This window comes from Harpia harpyja, chromosome 2, assembly GCF_026419915.1.
Source record: "Harpia harpyja isolate bHarHar1 chromosome 2, bHarHar1 primary haplotype, whole genome shotgun sequence".
Classification (NCBI taxonomy): Eukaryota; Metazoa; Chordata; class Aves; order Accipitriformes; family Accipitridae; genus Harpia; species Harpia harpyja.
Window position 1 is genome coordinate 69,510,139 of NC_068941.1, and position 21,068 is coordinate 69,531,206.

The 21,068-nt window shown below is 37.0% G+C and overlaps 1 protein-coding gene across 2 annotated transcripts in view; it reads right to left on the bottom strand.

Annotated features, from left to right (window-relative positions):
* Positions 1 to 21,068, bottom strand: part of STIM2 (stromal interaction molecule 2) — a 77,366-nt gene that overhangs the window by 21,461 nt on the left and 34,837 nt on the right. For both annotated transcript variants that reach the window (XM_052780294.1, XM_052780295.1), the window contains exons 2-3: positions 14,502 to 14,632; positions 3,199 to 3,313 (exon numbers count right to left, since the gene is read on the bottom strand). In XM_052780294.1, coding sequence (XP_052636254.1) covers positions 3,199 to 3,313; positions 14,502 to 14,632 — 246 coding nt within the window. The remainder of the gene's footprint in view (positions 1 to 3,198; positions 3,314 to 14,501; positions 14,633 to 21,068) is intronic.

Consider the following 21,068-nt stretch of genomic DNA (forward strand, 5'->3'; position numbering starts at 1 on the left):
ATAAGATACCAGACTTCAGGTCACCTTCTACTTTCCACAGAGAAGGAAAAAGAGTTAAAGAAAAAAAAAAAAACACACACACGGCAGGGGAGAAGCTTTTTTGTATTATAGGGCGGTCTACAGGACATACTATACATTAAAGGTCAAATATGCCATAACGGTAGAGAAAAACTACTTTTTTTTAAGGCAGTTTGTAAAAACTAGTTTTGGTATGACTCAGGTTAGCCTGACAACAGTAAACCATTCATGAACACCAGGTTTGACCACTACAGTTTTACTTTGCTACAAAATCAAGTCCCAAGGGACAATGCTACATCAGAGAATGCAGCACCCTACCTATTCACCCAGACAGGTCAGAGAACTACCCAGCTGAAGACCCAGCTGCACTGATTTTACAGACTCCCTTACTATTGAGACTAAATACCTACATACCTCTCTTCAGACAGCAAATTGATATGATCTCAGCCCATTAGAGGGGCAAAAAAAGAGAAGGCAGACACCCTTGAGACACAGAACTTTCAAAGATAATTGTATAAAGACTGGTATTCAGACATCAAAACAAATGTTCATCTGTCTGCTTTGCTGCACTCACAACTACCACTTCTTCAAGGCCCTTGTAGAAAAAATACTGAAGATGCACCTTGGATTTTAACCCAACAATAACTACTAAGCTTGACTTTAGAATAGCTGAAAGGCTCTGTATGTGTATAAATACTGCTTAGTTAAAAAGGAGACAGTCAAAGCAAATACCATACAACAAGCATATACTGGCATTTACATTTAAAGAACAGACACACACAATAATAGAAGCCTGAGGACTTTCAGAAAGCAATGTTTTTCTATGCTTTAAACACCTAGTTCCTAGCCATTCCTCTAAATGGAGCTCTCTGTAGAATTAGATGATATTAAAAAATTTAAAAGATCGCAAAAAGTGTAAGTAACACCAACTAAACTACATTGACAGTCTTGTTTTGTACTAACATTGAAACTGTGTGGCAACACAGCAACAATAGGCTAGATGCTGATTTAAGCTAAGATATGATTCCTTCCATGAAGGTAAAACCTATAGCAGCCTTGAAATTCCTTTTAATCTGCACCAGTACAGACAATGCCTTAAGGATTCTGCACCAGGTAGAGATACCAAAAGCCTGCCAAGTGCCAGAAATATTAAAAAGCAATACTCTGAAGCTGCTTCTCTTATTTTATTAGGCAATATTCAAACCTTTGAATGGAGCCAATCCTCAGGGTTCCATTCACTGTACAAGATTCTTCTCAAGCAACTACTTAAAAATAACCTGTTTTTCTTAATCCTAAAAGGAGACAAACAGCAATAACACACTTACTATACCATAAACCGTGTTTTCAATTTCTTCCCTCAAATCTCATCTGTCTCACATCACCAATATCTTAAACAGAAAGCAACTTTAAACTATTTGACAAATACTTAAGGCAAACAAGCAAGCTTTATGGGAAGGAATGGGCAATTCTACTCAGCATAAACTAAGCAGCAATAGATCCAGAAGACATTTCTGCACAAGCACTAATGGGCACTGTCAAGGGCACTATTTAGAGCTTGTAATTCTGATGCAGATACCTCAACAGACTACTTAACGAAGTTTCAAATTACTGATACCTTTTACATTACTCATTTACACTACCTTCCACCCTCTTGTTTAATGCTGTCAAACTGCATTAAACTGGCACTATAAGCTAGCAGCACATAAGAAAAAAATAAATCAAAATTCTTAAGAAGTCTAGTAAGGAAAAAGAGTGTTTTCCAATAGTTAACTAATAGTAAATGAAAGTAGTTTATTCTCTGAGGGGCTTCATGCTTTCTAACAGTCACCAGACGACTGTTAACACCGCTTGGGAGTCCCACTCTAAGGGCCTTCCCTGTGGTGCCACTTCTGTTTCCTCAACAGGATGCACTGTAAAGCCATTATGAGCAGACACAATAAGACCAGACATTCCTCTCAAAATCTTTTTAGTCTTACTCACACTGCTCACTACATTCAAGAAACCTGGAACAAAGATATACACAACAGACAAATGAGATACTTCTGATACCACTATAGCCTAAATTTTTGAAGAGTTATTTATAAGTTAGAGGAACAATTGTTAGAGGAATATAATTAATATTATATAAGTTAGAGGACTTAATATAATAAGTTAGAGGAAGATAATTTTCTCTGTTAATTTAGTCGCAATACTTTCATTGAACAAGATCTTTAGTGAATAAGTATTTACAGAATATTTGAAGAGATGAGGCTAAAAATCACTGGTTAAAACGTACATATTTACTACACAGCAAACACTTAACCAATGTATTACCTCAGACTGCACTTAAATGACTTCCTACATTAGCAGAATGAACCAATGGTGTGTTCCTAGTTTCACTCCTCTTTTGTTCCTACTTTTAGCTGTTTGACTAATACCAACTTTTAGATCTCTATATGCTCACCATTAGCACAACACTTTGAATGGTGTGGAAAAAAACCCAAAAGTTAACTATTTTTCTCCTACAACTCTAACATTCCAGACCTCTAGGAATTTCTTTTTAATCACTACATCCTGGAACATATTTGGCAATAAACACTGTACTGCTTATTAAGTACTGTCTTTTGATATTTGGAATATTTGGCTCAACTTATTTATTTCATTCAAATCAAAGTGGGGGAGCAATGGCGGTGTTGGGTTGTCAGTCCATTTTCCTGTATCCCAAGTTTAAAAAGATATTATAAAATGCTTTGGACTAAGAATTCTAGCTCTTTGTAGCCCAAAGAAAATTTACATCAAAGTGGAAGCACACTGGACTTTCCACTTACTACAACGTATAATAAATGTTTAAAAATAGCTTGACAGCAATTATTAGGGCTTACTAAATTAAAAACATGCTTATCTGGAAATCAGCACTTGCAACAGCCACCTTCATAAATTACAACCTCATATGGATGAGTGTGTAAGCTAGCTTAGTTTACTTACAATACACCCAGCCCTCAAGACAAAATTAACACTAGCTGGACTGAATGAGTTTTTAGTCAGGTTTACATATGCCTATAAATAACAGTACCAAAACAGATTCATGAATATTCTTTAAGAGGTCATCCATTTACTACTCTAAACTACTTGGTGGAAAAATTGTTGAATTATGTCCATTTCAATAACCACCATAATTTTTAGCTGTTCCTCTTTACCTACCTTCAGACGTTTTCCAGCGTTTCCACAGATCTTCAATGGTGATATGTTTGTCTTCTCTGTGCAGGTGACTATGTTTATTAGAGGCATCCTTGTACTGCATATCTTCCCTTAGAAACTGAAGAAAAGGGAAAAACATCATCTTAAATGCCAAAATAACAACTTCTAAACAGAAACTACAAGAAAATCAGGCAGAGGAGAATCTTTACCATCTCTTCCCCATACAAGCAGCACACAACTCATGTAAGTTGACTACATCAAAGACTCAGAAAGCAAGTTAAGCACTCTTACAGGATTTTATTTTCACAATAAAACCCTAGAAAAACTGAAGGAGCAGTTGCTAGTATACTAGGTTTAACAACATTATTAGTACGCCTTAGATTTACAGCAATTACAAGAATGCACCACACGTCATACTGCGTACTTCTCTATTCTGAAGACGTTTAACCAACTTCACCTACTTGAAGATAAGACCATGTAAGATTTGAAAACGTGCCAGTCCTTTATGGATTAGTAATACCTGAATCCTGCTATACCAGTTAAATGCAAGCTTGAGGGATGAGAGAAAGGTGTTGACTAAGTACTACTAAAGTCTTTTGATTAGACAACAAAAATGTTACTTCTATTTCATCAAATTAAAAAACAGAATTCATCTCAGGGCCAATTTCCCTCTTGCTAATCATTCCTCAGTGGTTACACTCCAAGCACAGAAGCATTACACAAAGCTGTTTCATTCTCAGTAATTAATGGGAAGCCTATGTCAAAATACAACACCTTGCCTTTTAGTAAACATGATGAAAAGGAAGATCCTGCAATCACGTCATATATAGCAGTGTTGTATCAGTATTTCAACAAGTCACTACAAACGGGTTCTCCAAATACATACAAGAAAAAAAAGCATGGAACTGTAAAACCCATTTTATTTTTATTTCACACAGGCCTAGAAAAGTTGGAATACTGGTCAGCAAACCACCTCCCATTAACAGTGGAAACCTTCCATAGATATCAGTCCCTAAAAGCACAGCATGAGCAGTCTCTGTGGGTGGAGACCTTAGTATTAGTACCAGAAAACTAACATGAGAGCTAAGAAATCTTCCACAGTAGATTGCGTGCTTTCTTCAGTTCCTGAAGGATAAAGCTGCTCAAACTAAAACAGCTATAGATAGTCATGACAGCTAACTCAAAAAGCTGTTTTTTATGCGGCTGGTCTTATGTCATCACCACTTCAAGCAGAGGTGAAGAAGACAACCAAGCTAGCGATGCACTGCAAAGACCCCACTTCTTAAAATTTAGTCCGGGTAGTAACTTATCTGCAGAGCTTCCCACATAGGCCCCATTCCTAACAAATCTACAGATTATGTCATTCAAGAAACTGCAGGAGAAAGTAGTCAATGTTAAACCATAATATTAACTCTTAATAAAAAGAGACAGTGTATAATATCAGAAATATGCAAGGGAAAGCTAACATTTATCAATTTCCCCTTACTAAAAACTTCATTCTTATCAGGAAGAAAGGGAATCTAAAAATATGGGAAGGGATTCAAGTTTCTCCTCTAACTGTTAGACTTGGGATAAAGTACTAGTTGCCTTCCCTAATCCGACCATAAAGCTATACATGTCTTTTGGTTCCAAATACAGATTGGATGCAAACCCTCTCTCATTCATCTACCACTTTGAAACTTTTTTGATTGTCAGATATTAGCTTTCTGAAGCCTTTTGATTGCTAAAACAGTTCATTTAGACCATACAAACTGCACAAGCATTTTTAACTCCTCTTCCCTATGTATATTAAAGGGCATAAATACAGATATATCTACACACATGTATATACATGAGAAATATAGGAGAAATTTATGAAATATGTGAGAACAATTGAAAATAGCAGCCTGTTGGGGCAGAGGCAATTACAGGACTTCTGAAACACCATGGACCAGCAACTGTAAAAAGGTACAATAAGCACAGAAAAGGACTGATTGCTGTAACTATATGCAAACATAAAAACATCTGCAGTATAACACCTCTGTTGCATATTCCATAGACCCAAGTGTGAACTCTGAGTACTTCCCAAATTGGCACAACTGCCATGAAGCTGGCAATTTCCACAGCTAACATGCAACGTGCAAAGGTGTATTATCTCATTCATTCCCACTCCATGTTTATTAAAGGGTAAACTGAAGAAAAGGAATCAAACAGTAAGAAAACAAAAAATCTTCTTATTCACTAATGTCTCTGAGCCTTTCCAGATTAAAGTACAGTCTCACAGCTGGAGCAGCAGAAAAGAACTGATGTTTGCCTACCTCGCCTTTCCCCTTCAGACTGCAAGTACCTACTGCCAACTACTGTCCCCAGCATGTCTTTTGGGAACTTGTGAAAAATGTACTAAAAAGCCAGCAAAAAATGTATTATTGGTCCCTCCCTGTGAAGACCATCTCCCTTCATATAGGGGTTAATGTACATGTTAACACCCACTCTTCAGCCTTCTAGCAATTGATGATGCACTGCCCTTGGAGACTCCAAATGTCAGGCATGGACATTTGTTTTAAAAACAAACATCGTAGGCTGATCACATTTCTGAAGAGGAGCAGAATAGAATATATGCTGTATGTAAAGGTTTCAGCATATTTTGCATCTCCTCAGCTAAAACTCATACCTCAGATCAGTTTTATTCGTAAGAAACAAACTTGCTTCTATCTGTACTGCTAGTTGTCAGCAACGGTTAGGACATTTGACCAGTTACAGGTGCTGTCAAGGAAAATCTGAATGGCTGTTAACAATACTACATAGAGGGTTAGGAATAAAGAAGAGAAGGAAGATGCCAACTGGTAAACAGAAAAGCTTCAGGGTGTTACATCTCATGCCAAAGCACTATAAAGGTACTATAAGAAAGCGTTCTGATTTAAAAAATGGGACAGACACAGGTTACTTTGACACCCAGATAAACAATGCAAACAACAGTTTATGGAAAACTTGCAGCATTTCATGTCGTTCTGCTATGGAGCCTGCAGAGGGAGCAAGAGTTAACGTATGAATCCACGTTCTCAACACACTGCTGGAACACAACCAGCTACGCTAACAAATTGAGATAAAAAATAAAAAGCCTGATTTCAAATTTCATCACAAATACAGAAAATAAATCCAAGTTCAAAGCACAAGATTTCCCGGGAGATGATGGCAACAGTGGAAAAGATCTGATTTATACTAAGAGACTGTTTAGAGTATTTGACTAAGTCCCTTTTTTAAAAAGGGACTGTCAACACACACACTTTGTAAGCAGTTTGCATTTCCAATCAGTATGCAGTTACTCCTCAGGGGGAGAGTTTATGCATTTATGAGAATTTCTTCAAGAAAAAAAAAAGAGCCCCTCTTCTGCAGTTCAATGCTACCCATATTGCTCCCAGATCCTGTGAGAATAACCATAATGACTTCCATCCAGTGTTAGAGAACCTTGTTGAGGTCACAACCTTCAAGCTACAGCGTGCATAGCTAGAAAGAGGCAGTCACATTTCAAAGAATGAATGTATTTACTAATGAAGAGATATATGACATCAAACTTCTTTCTTTTGTTTAAAAGATCTTTGTTTCAAAACTGGCCTAATATGGAAGTTCTCCTTTAAGAAAAGGAATTGTGTTCTAAATTGAAGAAAGCCATAAAAACAGAACAAATCTGGTAAAAAGAGAGGATTTTTCTGTTCCTTGTCATGGCAGCTAATCTCTCTTCTGTTGCCCTGGTCATTAAGTATACAAAGAAAAGGTTAGAAAAATAACTCTAAATAGGGAGGTTAAAAGAATAAACTGTAATAAAAAACATCTAAGGATTATCTTAGCCAAGATAATTACTCAAGAGAGAGAAGGCCTTTTTAAGACTACAAAGTTCAAACCAGGAAAGCAGCAGATAAGTTACCTAAAAACTCTGTGGGAAACAAAAAAATCATTTGTCAAAGTAGTTACTTCAAAAACAAGTAAAGAGTAAAAAAATACCACACCTAGACTTGAAACTGGAGGTTTGATCCCAAAAGTACCATAACAACTGTGCCTCTACAAAGATTCACATCCCAAAGACCAAGGTTCAGCAGTGTAATAGGTGGAGAGGAAACTTTCTCCTCCCTGGAGGCAACAGGACTTGTGGAGCCTTGGAGAAGAGTTACAAGGTCTGGTACACCACAACCTTTCTCCTTCTTCAGAAAGCCTTTAGTACCGTAACATTCACCAAAATCCAGTCAACTCATAACCAAAAACTAACCTGAAGCAAGAACCACCAAAAAAACCAACTCCAACCCTTACAAAAGGGGGAAAAAAAGACACACTAATACCCAATACCTGTTTGACATGGAGAGAGCACTTATAAACCAAAGCCACACGCAACAATACAAAAAGTTAAAATATGTTAAAATATGGACATTGCAAGAGATGCTTGCTCCTTGAAGAGCAAATGAAAAATTGCATACTTTTGCAAATGCCAGTTGAAAAGTAAAATTAACCACACTCACTAACTGCAGAAGGAAGTACTCATATGCTATGTTTATATTTTGTTCTGGGTGAAGACTCAAGTTTATGATTTTCAGTTTCACCAACTTAAAATAGACCCTCTAACTGACAAGTTTACTTTAAAAGCAATTAGTGGCTAAGTGTTACTGTCTTCCTTGAGCACCTATTCCTTAAACAGTGTTACTCCTTCAGTTTTATTCTTTCAGAAGAAAATCTCCAAAAGTTGCAACTTCAGTTCTCCTATAATCCTAGCTCCAGATACAGCTGGTCACTGTTAGACAGCCTTTTAGTACATTCCCTCCTGTCTACTGCTACCAGACTCGTTGCAGCTACTGCAATGTGTCACATTTATTTGACTAAGTTATGATGGCAAGCGTGCTTTTTAAAGGCAACATACTACGATTCAGGTATGACAGAGTTCACAACTGCCTAACCTGTAGAAACGGCTTCTACAGATGTTACACTGTAAAATAAGAAAATGCATTTAAGCATAATAAAAACATTACTAGGAAAATGTAGGACATAGCCATGAAAGTGTTACCAAGTATATCTTAAGTAATCTACAAATTCTATTGAAAAAAGATTACTGCAACTCAAAACAAAATTGTAGCTACTACTACTGGATATACTTCTAGTGCAAAGCAAACTTTGCAATCTCTTCAAAGCCAAGTTAGAAGCAGGCATTTCATTGTAACAGGACTAAATGCCTGCAGTGCTGCACAAACAGGTGCAGACGGCTCCATATTAGCTTAAGTACCTCCAAGGAGGCAAGGCATGAGGTCCAGCTGATCCAAATCACGTTGGAACTGGTTTCTATGCAACTGTACTCATGATAACACATGCTGCCTCTCTACAGGACTCTTTGCACAGGCACAGCTGTAGACTAACATGGTCATAATGTTTTCAGACAAGACCTGGCTCCTACCTATCCTGCTCTGAAAAAAACAGACTGGGTAGACATGCTCAGAGTTGCTCAAAATACTTCAGGAGGCTAAAAGACACTCTGCCTGGGGACAAATACATTAGCAGTTGAATGATAAAATTCAATGCAAAAAAGACCTCTATTAACAGATCTACAATAAACTAAGGGAATCAAAGTAACCCAACAGCTTGGGGGGGAAAGGGTTGCTATGCTGGTTAGGAAGCTCAAAATACCCATTTTAAAGATCCGTGTTCGAAACACAATGTTCTTGCACAGTGGGATGAAAAACACACTCAGAGACATCCCAGTATTATGCAAAACAGTTATAATGTTTTCAGTTTCTGAACCACCGCAGCAGGTATTCTCTATCATGCAGAATTTTGCCTAACCAGCTAACACTGAAGTATAAACTAGTTTACAGAAATAAACACCAGTTTAAGGACCTTTATTATACAAATGATGAAGATGAAACCAGAATACTACAGGAACTTTAAAGGACATTTAACATCTTGCTGAGTGTACATTTACAGACAACAAAATGAAGCAAGAGCTCAGTCTATAGCAGAACCTCTGCCGGCTGGAATTATAACACCTGGGGTAGGCTCCTGAAGTTTAACAAGGCCACAAGATGCACTAAACGGAGACCAAGCTTTTGAACGATGTCATCCTTTATTTTTTAACATCTGTTCCACACATAGCTGTACTTCTCCCCCACCTCCAAAATCTTCTGCTAAATCTTTACTCCCTCCAAGACGTAACAATCCAAAGGAAGAGAAATTCTGCACATAAATTCGCTTTCGTTCCAGAATACGGAAGGGCTATATTCACTTAGAGTCATCCCGAGTTTAATGTTAAATTCTGAAAGTGTTTTTTCACCTCACACTTTATGCTCCTAATATCCAAAATATGCATACTTAAAATGGGAGCACCACACCATCTTGGCATCTAGCTCTTCAGGATTTCCTCTCATGGAATTTCTTGCAATTCTGCCCAAAGCATTTAGTACTCACTACTGTCCAGAACAGACTATTGAAATGAATAGGTCTCTGGTCCAAACTAGTAAATCATGTTTCTTTCATTTTTTTATATCCACAGACTTCTTTCACCAACTCATCTTTACACAAATTGAATAGGCAGCTCTATTTCAGCAGTAATTCGGAAAATAATTTCACACTGAAAAGTTACGTGTTAAATTTCATTTCTCCAGATTCTCCTAAAATAGTCATACTAACGCATAATATTTTAATTTAGCAAGCTTGTACAATAGATTGTGATGTATAGATGCACGTACCATTTTAATTGCTAAAAGAAAGGAAGCATAAACCACCAAGAATATCACTAGCATATTAATTACATTATAATAATAAGAGCATGAACTGGTTCTCCTTTATTATAAAGCCTTTAATCACAAATTAGCACTAAAGGGAGGGTATACTGAAGCATATGTTTCTGAGCTTACCCCAGTTCTATAAATTACTTATTTTTAACTGAGTAGTTTACACCTGACCTCTGTATCTTCTCCATTTTTATTCCTTTCTGGATTCTTCCTTTGACTTTTTTTTCTTTTTTGGACTCCACCTCTTCATCTTCTCCCAAAAAACACAGCACACTCTCTCAAAGACATTATGTCTGTTCCACCTCTCTTGGATTATTTGCATCCTGGGTGCTAATATGACCTCAAGCCCTCAAACAGTAGCTTCACAGAGCCCATCCATTCAGAGATAGTCACTTCAAAGGAAGATCTTGGGCTGTCAAATAATCTGCCCGTCAAACTTCTTATAGCCGAAGTGCTATATAACTATTGCTGTTCCTTATCAGATCATACTAGCAACTTCTTCCGCTTTAATCACTGTATAGAAGACAATCATCCTCCCTGGTTTAGGCCATTAAAGCTAGATTCTTTTTGATTCTTGCCTCCAGACAGCTCGTTTAAGTCAGGCACTTCTGCATATCACCCCTGAGGTTCCAACTTCTTTGACCATAATGTTAAAAGCCCTTCTCTGATCATTTCATGCTTTCAATACTGCAGTCTATTCCTCTCCACACACTGGTTTTTGTCTTTTTTTTTTTTTTTGGTGGTGGTTTTGTGTGGGGTTTGTTGGGTTAGGTTTTTTTGTTAAGTAATTAGGCAAGTGCACTCAAAAAAAACCTCAAACGAAATACCCAAGATATTAAGTGATCTATCCAAAGATCCCCACAAAGCTGTAAATTCATGCCATTAGCTTTGTGTGACATTAGGCACACAGTAAGATATTAATATTTCAAAAACATCAACTTATTCTATTTCTACAGAGAGATTCCTTGAGGAAATGACTTGATGTAGGATTTACATATAGAGGTTCTTTGGAAGCAGGAAAAACCTATGTAAATAGTGAACATATGATAAGTCTGTCTTACTGCTTGTGCCTCTTCATCATTAAAACAAATCATGTACACATGGTGCAACAGATGCTTCCTGAGGCAGATAGCCTCCCACAACACATGACTAAAACCTCAGTTAGTAATACACCCTCCCTTTCAGTTACCCTTTTACAGCCTACCTCTTTAAATCAGTTTAAACAATTGCAATCTTTTGTATGTTAATAATAAAGTAATAATAGCAGGAGCTAGATTTGATAGGAAAATTCATATTAGCCTGCCCTAATGGTACGTATAGTCTTTTTCCACATCCCTCCTTTTTCCTCTTCTCTGCTGTACCATACACGCTCTCTGGTTTTCACACTGTGATAGCCTACTTTACAGAAATTAGTAACTGCACAGTAAAGCATACTCTACTTTAAAGTATGACACAAATTTATTACCTAAACCTTTTTTTTTTTTTCCCTTTAAGTTATGCTTCTTGTTTTGAAGTGCATAATCCTACATTGAAAATTCAGGGCAAGTATTAGAAAGTTACGTGAATCCTGAATGCGAAAAAAAATTTCAAACATATGAGTAGCTATGACAAAAGCTCTTTTTCCCAAGAATTTTATAATAACTAGAATTAGAAAATTATATTCTAGTGAATTTAAAAGTTCAAGCTTTTTCATCTTTATAAATCTCTTAAGTTATACCATCTAGTCTAACTTAGGTAACAGACCAAAGAATAAGGAAAAAAATATCTAACCAGCCCATGCTCAGACTAGAGCCCCTCTATCTACCTTAGAAGACTTCAACAAATCACTCATGTGTTTCAATGACTAATAAATCCCGTGCTAAAAATTTAGATCAAGTTTCCCCACATCAATTTCATCAAGGTCAAATACAAGCTTCCTTCCAGTCCACACAAGGTAAATCCAAAAGGCTTCCAGCATCAGACAATTTTTGAGGAAATAAAAAAAGTTTCTTATAAAAGTTCAAGTTTTCTTGTATCCTAGAGAAACTCCTTCTCTACAGAATGATTTTCTGTGAGACTTCATTTTACAGAGAAAAAACAAACTACAACATAAAACAGGGCATGAGGAAAATTAGGAAAAATTATAGCCTGCAGATGAAATGTCTGCAATCACTGTTGGGAGTTCTCAACTGGATTAGCAAATTAAAATACTTAAAATACATAGTTCAACATCTTTAGCTCTTGTTACCTTCCCCTCTCAAAATAACTTATTTACAAGAACTTCCTTCCTTGGTGTAAATATACACTTGTAATTTGTAACACTGTTTTAGTGCTGATAAAACAGCAGAAAGTTAATGTACTTTGTCACATTTTTCCTGCCAAATAAAAAAACAATGAATATCTAATCAACATACTCAACATACTGCTCTTCCAGGAGTCTTGCAAGCAAAAACCATGCAGCATGAAACAGGAAATCCGTTACCCTGCTGTTAAGTAAAATCACTGTATTTCATGTAAGCTTTAATTCTAATAAAGTTTTTTTTTTCAATTATCAGTCTTCATTCTTAATCACCCACATTCTTAATTTACCCACTGTGACAGGAAAAAAATAAATAATCTGGTTTTGAAATAGTGTATATTAGGACATATTTAGTATATATTCAGACCTACTGTAATCAAGTAATTACATAACTAGGTTGTTAAAATGTCAGATCTTTTAAGATTATGGTAAAGATCCAGTAACAGCGCTACAACAAGAACATATAGATTACTAGTTGAACTTGCAACTAAATTGCATTTCTAATTAATTTCAGGTTTGCTTTTAATGTCTTAGAAGAAAGTACTCTATGCAAATACATATTCATCACTGATTTGCATGGAAACTATATGTAGCAAAAAGCTAATTTTGGGGGTTTATTAAATATTTCTTCAATAATTAAAAATGAACTAGCAGAAAAAAGGGCTAGATTTCAGTCGTCTTATTTTATGCAGAGTAAGTAGTTTGAATATATAGTTTCACTCATCTCTCATTACCCCAGCTATAACAGCATCCCTTATGAACTGTTCTAATTTCAGTCATTTTAACAGGTTTTAAGAGTAGCTTCTGTTGCTTGCGTTTATCTCAACATTTCTCTGGAACAGGAAGAAACTTAAGGTCAGATATAAAGATGGTCCACTGGATACCAGGACAGATCTTTTGAATACTACTAAAAAGTTTCCAATGCATAAATATTTCAGTATTTTCTTTTAACTTTCTTAACTCTCATGTATAACAAATGCAGCACAAGTCAAGAGAATCACACAGTGCTGAGAAGCTCCTGAGAAAGCTCATACTCCATCACTAAAGTTTCAGTTTGCAGACTGGATTGTGCCTGTCCCAATCATTAATGGCACTAACCAAACATTCTGCGATAACAGAGCTAGACTATTTCCAGTGCCTGAACTACCTTGCCGTGACACTCCCTAAGGTACAGAGCAGATTTTCTCCTCCAAAGTTAAAAAGTACATGATTTTATTCTGGACCATTCTCTCCACTGTACTGTATTCCTTCAGAAAACTTGTATCAACCAAGCATCAATCACTGTTGATGCTGTTTGTACATAGTCACACAGAAAAGTAAGTAGCATCACATTAAACTTGACAATGATAATTCACAACTTAATTCATTCAGGGAGAACAATCTTCCCTGAGATGTTACAAAAAAGGGAAGAGAAATCAGGGCTAGATTCTTCTCCCACTCACCTCCAGTGAGAATGGGCTTCAGAACCACATGGCAATACCCTCATTTTTAGGGGACAGGAGATGAGGGGACATCTTCACTCCCCTTCCTTTCTCAAGCCTGTACCTGACAACTGCCAGAAAGCAAAAGAAGCAAGAACAATGAAACTACACGGGTATTTCCATTCTTACCCTGCAATTTTGAGAATCCCAATGGTGAAGTTCAATAAGTGCAAGGGCAAGTCCTCTGCCAGGACCACCAGGAGCCTGCCTACCAAACCCATTCAAGAACAAAAATCTTCAGACAGGTCTGAATAACCTTCCTTAGCTCATAGGACTTAATCTACCATTAACCTACAGCAGGAGGTGCTTGCTCCTTGCCTGTAAAATGTAAGCAAAAACACGTAAGAAAGCTTTCTAGACTGCTGTCTGTAACAGGTACTGTTGTGCGCCATGAAGTGCCTGGAACAGATCTAAGGTAAACAGGAAAGCCCACTGATGCCTTAAGCAAGAAAGCCTTGGAGCAAAAAACCTAAAATTCCAGGTGGCAGATCATATCAACTCTTGGTCACCTCACTGCAAGCTAAACCGACACCATTTGCCTACCTCTTGCACTAATCACAAAAATATCAGCTTTTATACAAGTCATATAAAACTTTCCTTTAGGCTAGAACAATGGACAACAATATTCCATTTCAGACAATTCTAGAATTCAGACTTTCCTTCCACATTTGGCTGTGGGAAGGGCTGAATTAAGAAAACCATCAATGACTGCTCAAGTGCTGGAACATAAAAAGCTGCTATATAAAACAGGGGAAAAAAACAACAGACCTCATATATACACAAGTGAAGGCTTTTTACTCCTACCTCATCACTTTCATCTACTTCAATACCACCATCTTTGTCATCATCCATTTGCTTATGGATCATGCGGAGAGCTTCTAGGCTGAATCGATCTTCCTCAGTAAAGCACGGTGGGCTGAGTGAACTGCAGGGATCTAAAGGCGGGGGGGGGGGGGGGGGGGGGGCAGAAAAAACAAAACAGAAATATTAGCTACTGTCACTCTATGATATAAAGCTCCCAAGCAAGAGAAAGGGCATAAGTTTCTGTACATGTACATGTACTTCACTACACATAGCCCCCAGGTCATTGATGTGAAATTTAGCTGTAAAATAATAACTCTTACCAAAAAAGTGAAGGGAGGCGGGGGAGGGGGGAATCCAGGAAGGAAGCCCAAAGAATAGGCTGGAATAGTTTGACTCTTGGATTTTTTTTTTTCCACCCCTGTAACTGCTATCTCCACCTCTTCTTCTGTGTATCATCCACCCTTAGAAATGTATTACTGCAACAGAAATTAAAGTCACTTTGTTTTCCAATCTCCTTTCTGAAAGCCTGGGCTAAACAGAGAGGAGTGGAGGAAGAGAAAAAGAATTGTCATCTCCTACAATCATAGCTTCATAAACAAAGGGATGGTAACCACACTGCACATCAAATTCAAAGTAGCTAGTACTACTGAATGCAAAATATTCAAGGATGACTGCAAGAGAAGAAAGCACACCACAAAGAAATTTCAACTAATAATAGTACATGATATCTCAGTCCTGTGTGCTCTGATCAAAAACAGCAGAGTCACTGTGGAGCAGGATTCCAGGTCAAAACCAGCACGTTTTCATTTGCATTCGTGACTGAAGCTCATGATTGGTGCGAATCTGGTGGCTCTGTTTCCACCACATCAGATTGTTATAACTCTGTTCTTTCCCTTCCACAAGGCACATGCCAAACACTCCAAAATTCTACAATGCATGATGATCAACCATCATTAAGACTGGTCTTTCACAGACCTTGGCATTAACTTATAGCTAGCTATTTCATTAATTCTGATGTGCCAAACACCATCAAAGAAAAGAAGGTGGAGAAGGATACAGAAATCATTTTTTGAAAGTTCAGCTTTAATAAGATAGTGAATTCCCACTGTAATAGCCATTATAAAAAATGCACTGACTAGTCCCATAAACTGGTACACTCCACTTTAATCATTTCAATGCAAATACAAATTGAGGCAGCATATAAGTAATTGCTTCTTCTAGTCTATCAAAGGATTAAGCTTTCATGTTACTACAGAATTTATTAAAGGCTCATTTATGTAAGTAATGAAAAGGAAGCAGCACATAGAGAAACAGATAGGATCAAGAGTTTGCACAGAAAAATAAATTTATCATTTTACTACTTCCATACCAATGGAGTTGACATGATTCTGCTTTTCTGTCTATTATAAATTTTAAAATAATCAAAAATAATGGATGCTGATAAGACTCAGCTTGCATAAGGCTACAAAGCAGAAGTATGACAGTAGCAACCATGGCATAGCTGGAATCTCAGACATATTAACAGGACTGATCCCTACAGCTAGACATGAGTCAATGCATTCTTACTTTATACACCAGTTTTATTTTACAGAAGTTAACAGTTACCTGTTACCTATGCCCATGTATCAATTAAAAAAAAAAAAAAAACAAACCAAAAAAAACCAACAAACCTCACTGATACTGTCCCAGAACTGAGAGATACTGCTTTTAGAACTACTTCATATAAATCAGAAAGACAAATTACTGAACATTAAACTAGGCCAACCACAAACAATTTTCAGCTTTGGAATGCAACTAATATTTCCTGAAAAAAGTGAAACTGAGTAATTTTTTTAAATTTTAAAAAAAACTATTTTATTTGTCCATCTTTTTTCATTAGAAAAGGTTTAACTTGCACAATACACAGGCTTTAGATTTTTGCCTTGCAATGAAAAAGTTACTGTCATTGGGTGATTAAAGGACTTATCCCCGTAATACAGAGTGCTTGGTGTAGAAAGACTTCCCTTGCAATAGTAATGAATCACCTCAAAGTTCTGCTAATAATTAAATTCCAACAGCCATGACCAAAGAATAGGACACTACTTAAATACAATCATATATCAGATGAACCATCTTTGTACTGCAAGATTAAATCTATACTATGTTTTAAGTTAGAAGAAAGAGTAATTTTCAGAACAGATAAACAGGTCCCTCAAACACATCCAACTTGTTTAATTTCTACTTAGTTCTTTTCTTACATAGAAGAAAACACGTCACATAGTGTTCAGTTTGCAAGCACCCACTCAAATGTTTTCCATTTTGTTCAGCTGAAAGCCCAGCTTTTCAAATAAAAAAAGGTTTTCTCAGAGTACATTTTCTCAAAACTGAGGCTGATCAGTTTCTTAATCAGAGTACTTATTTATCTTAAATATGCCTTTTTTGGTTATTTAAGCATGAAGGCACTTTTAAGAGCTATGGCTCTTCTTGAGAGAAGTAAACAGGCTGCTTGTGCTTCCAATGTCCCATGCATTGGCTCCAGGAACACTTGATCTCTCAAGAGATTATAGCGTTCCAATTGCTCCTTTTGGGACTGAGAAACATGGAGTAGGACCACATCTCGACTGTAATAAAAATTAACCCACTCTAAACAGAATCCAGGTTTACCTTCAAGCTTATTTTCATATGGTAAAATTAAACACTCCCAGACTGATGTCACTTGTCATCCCCCTCTTCAGAGAACAATCTCAAAACAAAAACAAATTACAAAGCCACAGCCTAAAGAATAAGTGAAAAGCATTTCACAAGCACACCTATGAAGCCGTACCAAATCCAAAAAACAGCCAACGGAAATTTAATCATCTGCAGCTTTGCAGAAGATTCTAATGTGCAGTATTCTGCCTCACTTGCATGGTAGAAACAATTCAAATTAACACTAGATGAACTATGGTTAGAAACTTCTCAAACATCCAGTTAATTAAGATAAAAGCCAAGAGGAAAAGTCTCAAGATACAGCAAGCACCATAAATGCAGGCCTGAGGCCCCACAACAAATTATAAGACTAGCTGATTATTTTTCACTTTGAATCCACCTATTGAAGGTGTTCTGGGATTCCAAACGTTCTACTGTACTTTAAGGACAAACCTAATTTCATGTCTGGACCAATTTCTGTCCTAGTCTGGTGTCTTGTCATAAATACCCTTAGTCCAAAATCATCATCACAGGAAAGAGCACAGAGAGGATACCAACAAGTTCACTCAGGGAGTGAACCCGATATCTTAGAATTTGACTCTTCCTTTAACAAACAGCACAGAAGAATTAGCAAAGCAAACAAGAGAGATACAGTTTAGATTAGGTGGACAAGAGGCATACAAGCACACCATATGCCACTCTAGGCAGGAGTTACTTTACAGCCCAGTTTTTCATGTTGCTCAGAAGTGAGGAAGTTTCAGAACTTCTGGTCGTAATAAGGAGGGAATCTGTTACTAAAAAATTAAATGTCAAATTTATGGCTCAACAAACTTGGCAGAGGCTTTTGAACCAAAAGTTCCTCCTGCCTTGAGTAGCTCAGTAACTGCCCCCGAGCTCTGAGACAAGAAGAGAACGTAGTCTTCACCAGTCTGCACAAAGCCATGGGTTCAGACCAGTCCTGCAGGAGACAGTTTGATAATGAACCGAGTACAGAGGTATTCAACCAGGTATACAGGAAACTTTGTATTTACAGATAAGAGGAAAGTAACACTTAGTACTGTTTCCCCCCCCACACACACACCTTCCCCCCCCCCCCCCTCTTTTTCAACGAGGCTAAGATAAGGCAAGACTACAAGAAAAACTTCAGCTTGCAATTCTCCCAAACTTTAGAATCATGGCTTTTTCATCCCACTTCCTGACGGCAATAGGAGTTAACTTAAAGCGACACTGTCAACACAAGTCAGTAAGGAAAATTAGTTACAACTATCTCTTCAAGCACTCATGTCAGCAAAGCCCTTGAAATTTATTTTAGGAATACATCATTAGAAATTGTTCCAAAGCAAAAGGGTATATGCAACTCGCACAGTCTTTCTATCCTGCATTTACTTTTCCCTAAACTGTTGTGAGCGTAACAGACTTCAGAATAAAAAGGACTGACAGACCAACAAGTAGCTAATAATCCTGCTGTTCTCTTGCACACACATCATTTTGCATATGGACACTGGAGCGTAAGAGTTATGACTGTGCCAAAGCCTGTGGCAAGGGGACCCTAGCCAGGCGTTTGCAGTTCCAATCTGGCCTCCAAAGTGCCTGAGCCCTTAAGTCTTTTTGATGCCTCAAAGAGCCTTTTTAAGAATACAGGGACACACAAAACCTTTATGATTTTCAGAGGTACCTGGAACGAGATACACACCTCCAAATTTAAAATTTAAATGCCTTTAAATTTCCCCATTAGTTAACTCAGAGCAACTTTGCAGTTGGGAGTTATTTGGAGAGACTGGCTACTATACATCATTTTTGTTCTGTGAGGATGTTCAGCGTTCACCAGGAAGAAAGAGCATTTTTTTACACTAACATATGGCAGTCCTATGGAAGCCCCCAGTGTTTCCGTGACTGCCTTTTTCTAATGAATTCAGGAGTGTACCATGTTCTGCTAGTTTTATGATTCCTCATTCCTAAGAAGCCATCTGGGATAAAGGGAAGCCTCACAGAAAAGGCAAGCACTATACACAAGTGTCAGCTTCCTAAGTACAGACTCTCAGCTTAAAATAACTATATTTCAGCAAGCCACGATGACAGAAATAGGATTTCTTCACATTTTCCAGAGCCAAAGCAGGTGGCCACAATACCCCAACCCCCCGCCAAATGCGTCTTCATCTAACTGGGATTTCTGTTTCTGTACATTTCTTTTGTGCTTTAGTTTTACACTGTACTTTTATACATCACAGTTTCTTCATTAATTCAATGGGATTCCTTTCAAGGCAAAAAAAACCTGTACAAGAACAATGACTATTAAAGACCTGAGTACAAATCTGAGTGTCAGGTACAGTAGGGATTACTGAAATCACTGAAAAGTAACTGTTCTCAAGAATTTCACCAGATGTTCAAAACAGCTACTCATAGTAAAGGCAACAAACATGTTGCTTTTATCTTAAATCCTTACATAAGGTGTCATTAAAATCTTCAAATGCTTGAAGAGACAGCCTCAGAGTGAGCTTCGTTTAATCTTTCAATTAAAAGCTCCCAAAGCAAATCACTCCTACTCTTAATAATTAAACTCCTCCATATGGCAAGTAGGCCGAGCAGGATATAACAGTTAACTTGACAATGTCATTTGTGACATTTATTTAAATGATTAGAGTGAAAAATAAAGTTCATCACTGCAGCACATCTTTCCACTAAAAACATTTAAAAAAACAGACAAAATTTTGACAAAAGTGGCAGAATACACTTATCTTCTAATCACAACACCGATGTTACTTAAATTAGCTTCCTGAAGAGGAAAACGCCATAATACTAATGACAGCAGGCAAAGGGGTGCAATCGGAAAGGAGATTCAGGATATCGTTGTCTCCAAAGAATTTTAAAATGTAAAGTTTCACATTAGGCTTTTCCACTACTCCATATAAGAAATTCAGGTAACTTCTGAAACTGTGTTTATAAACTCGTGCAAGAACAGCAGATGAGACTCATAGATGAAACTCCTGACAACAAAGTCCAGTATCTGAAGCACTTGTTTCTGAATACATGTGTAATGCTTAGTGACTGGTAACACTTCAGTTTAAAAAAAAAAAAAAAAAAAACCACAACAACAAACCACCACACACAAACCTAACACCTCCCCACCCCCCCAAAAAACAACCCCAAACAACTACTTGCAGTTCAGCTCCATGAAGCTGCCATATTTCTTTCAAAATCCACTCAACATCCTTCAGTAAAAAAAGATGACATTTCAAACAACCTTAAAATAAATATTACCACTTCAATATGTATATAAGTGATCTTTGCATGAGAGATCCAAACCTGGTTTTGTCACTATTGAGAAGTGTCCATTTATTCTGCTATTTCAGTATCTTTTAGTATATGCAAATCGATAATACTTCCCCCCCCCCCAGAAACTTGAAACTTGATAAGGCAAGCAAGGCTTTGATTTTTCCTTAAATCACCATTAGCTCATCTCTACTTTCTCCACACCCACAAAAAAGCTGTCTAATTCTAACTTAAATTTCATTTTTTTATACATAGGAAAAAAAAAAAAAAACACCAGTGAAATCACAGTTCATTATTTAAAGCAGAAATTCAGTCAAATAATACCATTAGCAAAATCAAGTCTTAAGACAGGTTTCGATTAAAGCTTTTCCAATCTTTCCTAGATAAAAAGCTTCAAAACAAACTGTAGAACAGCAGACACTTAACTTTCTGATCACCTGTTAAGACATTCAAAACATCATACGTGATCCTAGAAAACTATTTAAGAACTTCGTAGCAATAAAAACGTTTACTCAAAGGAAAAGATACAAAAGGAATTCTCTAGAGAATTAAATTTGACGTCAAATCTAATTTTGCATTAATTTAACTACATTAAAGGCAACTATAGCAAATCAGTAATGCTTGTTTAAA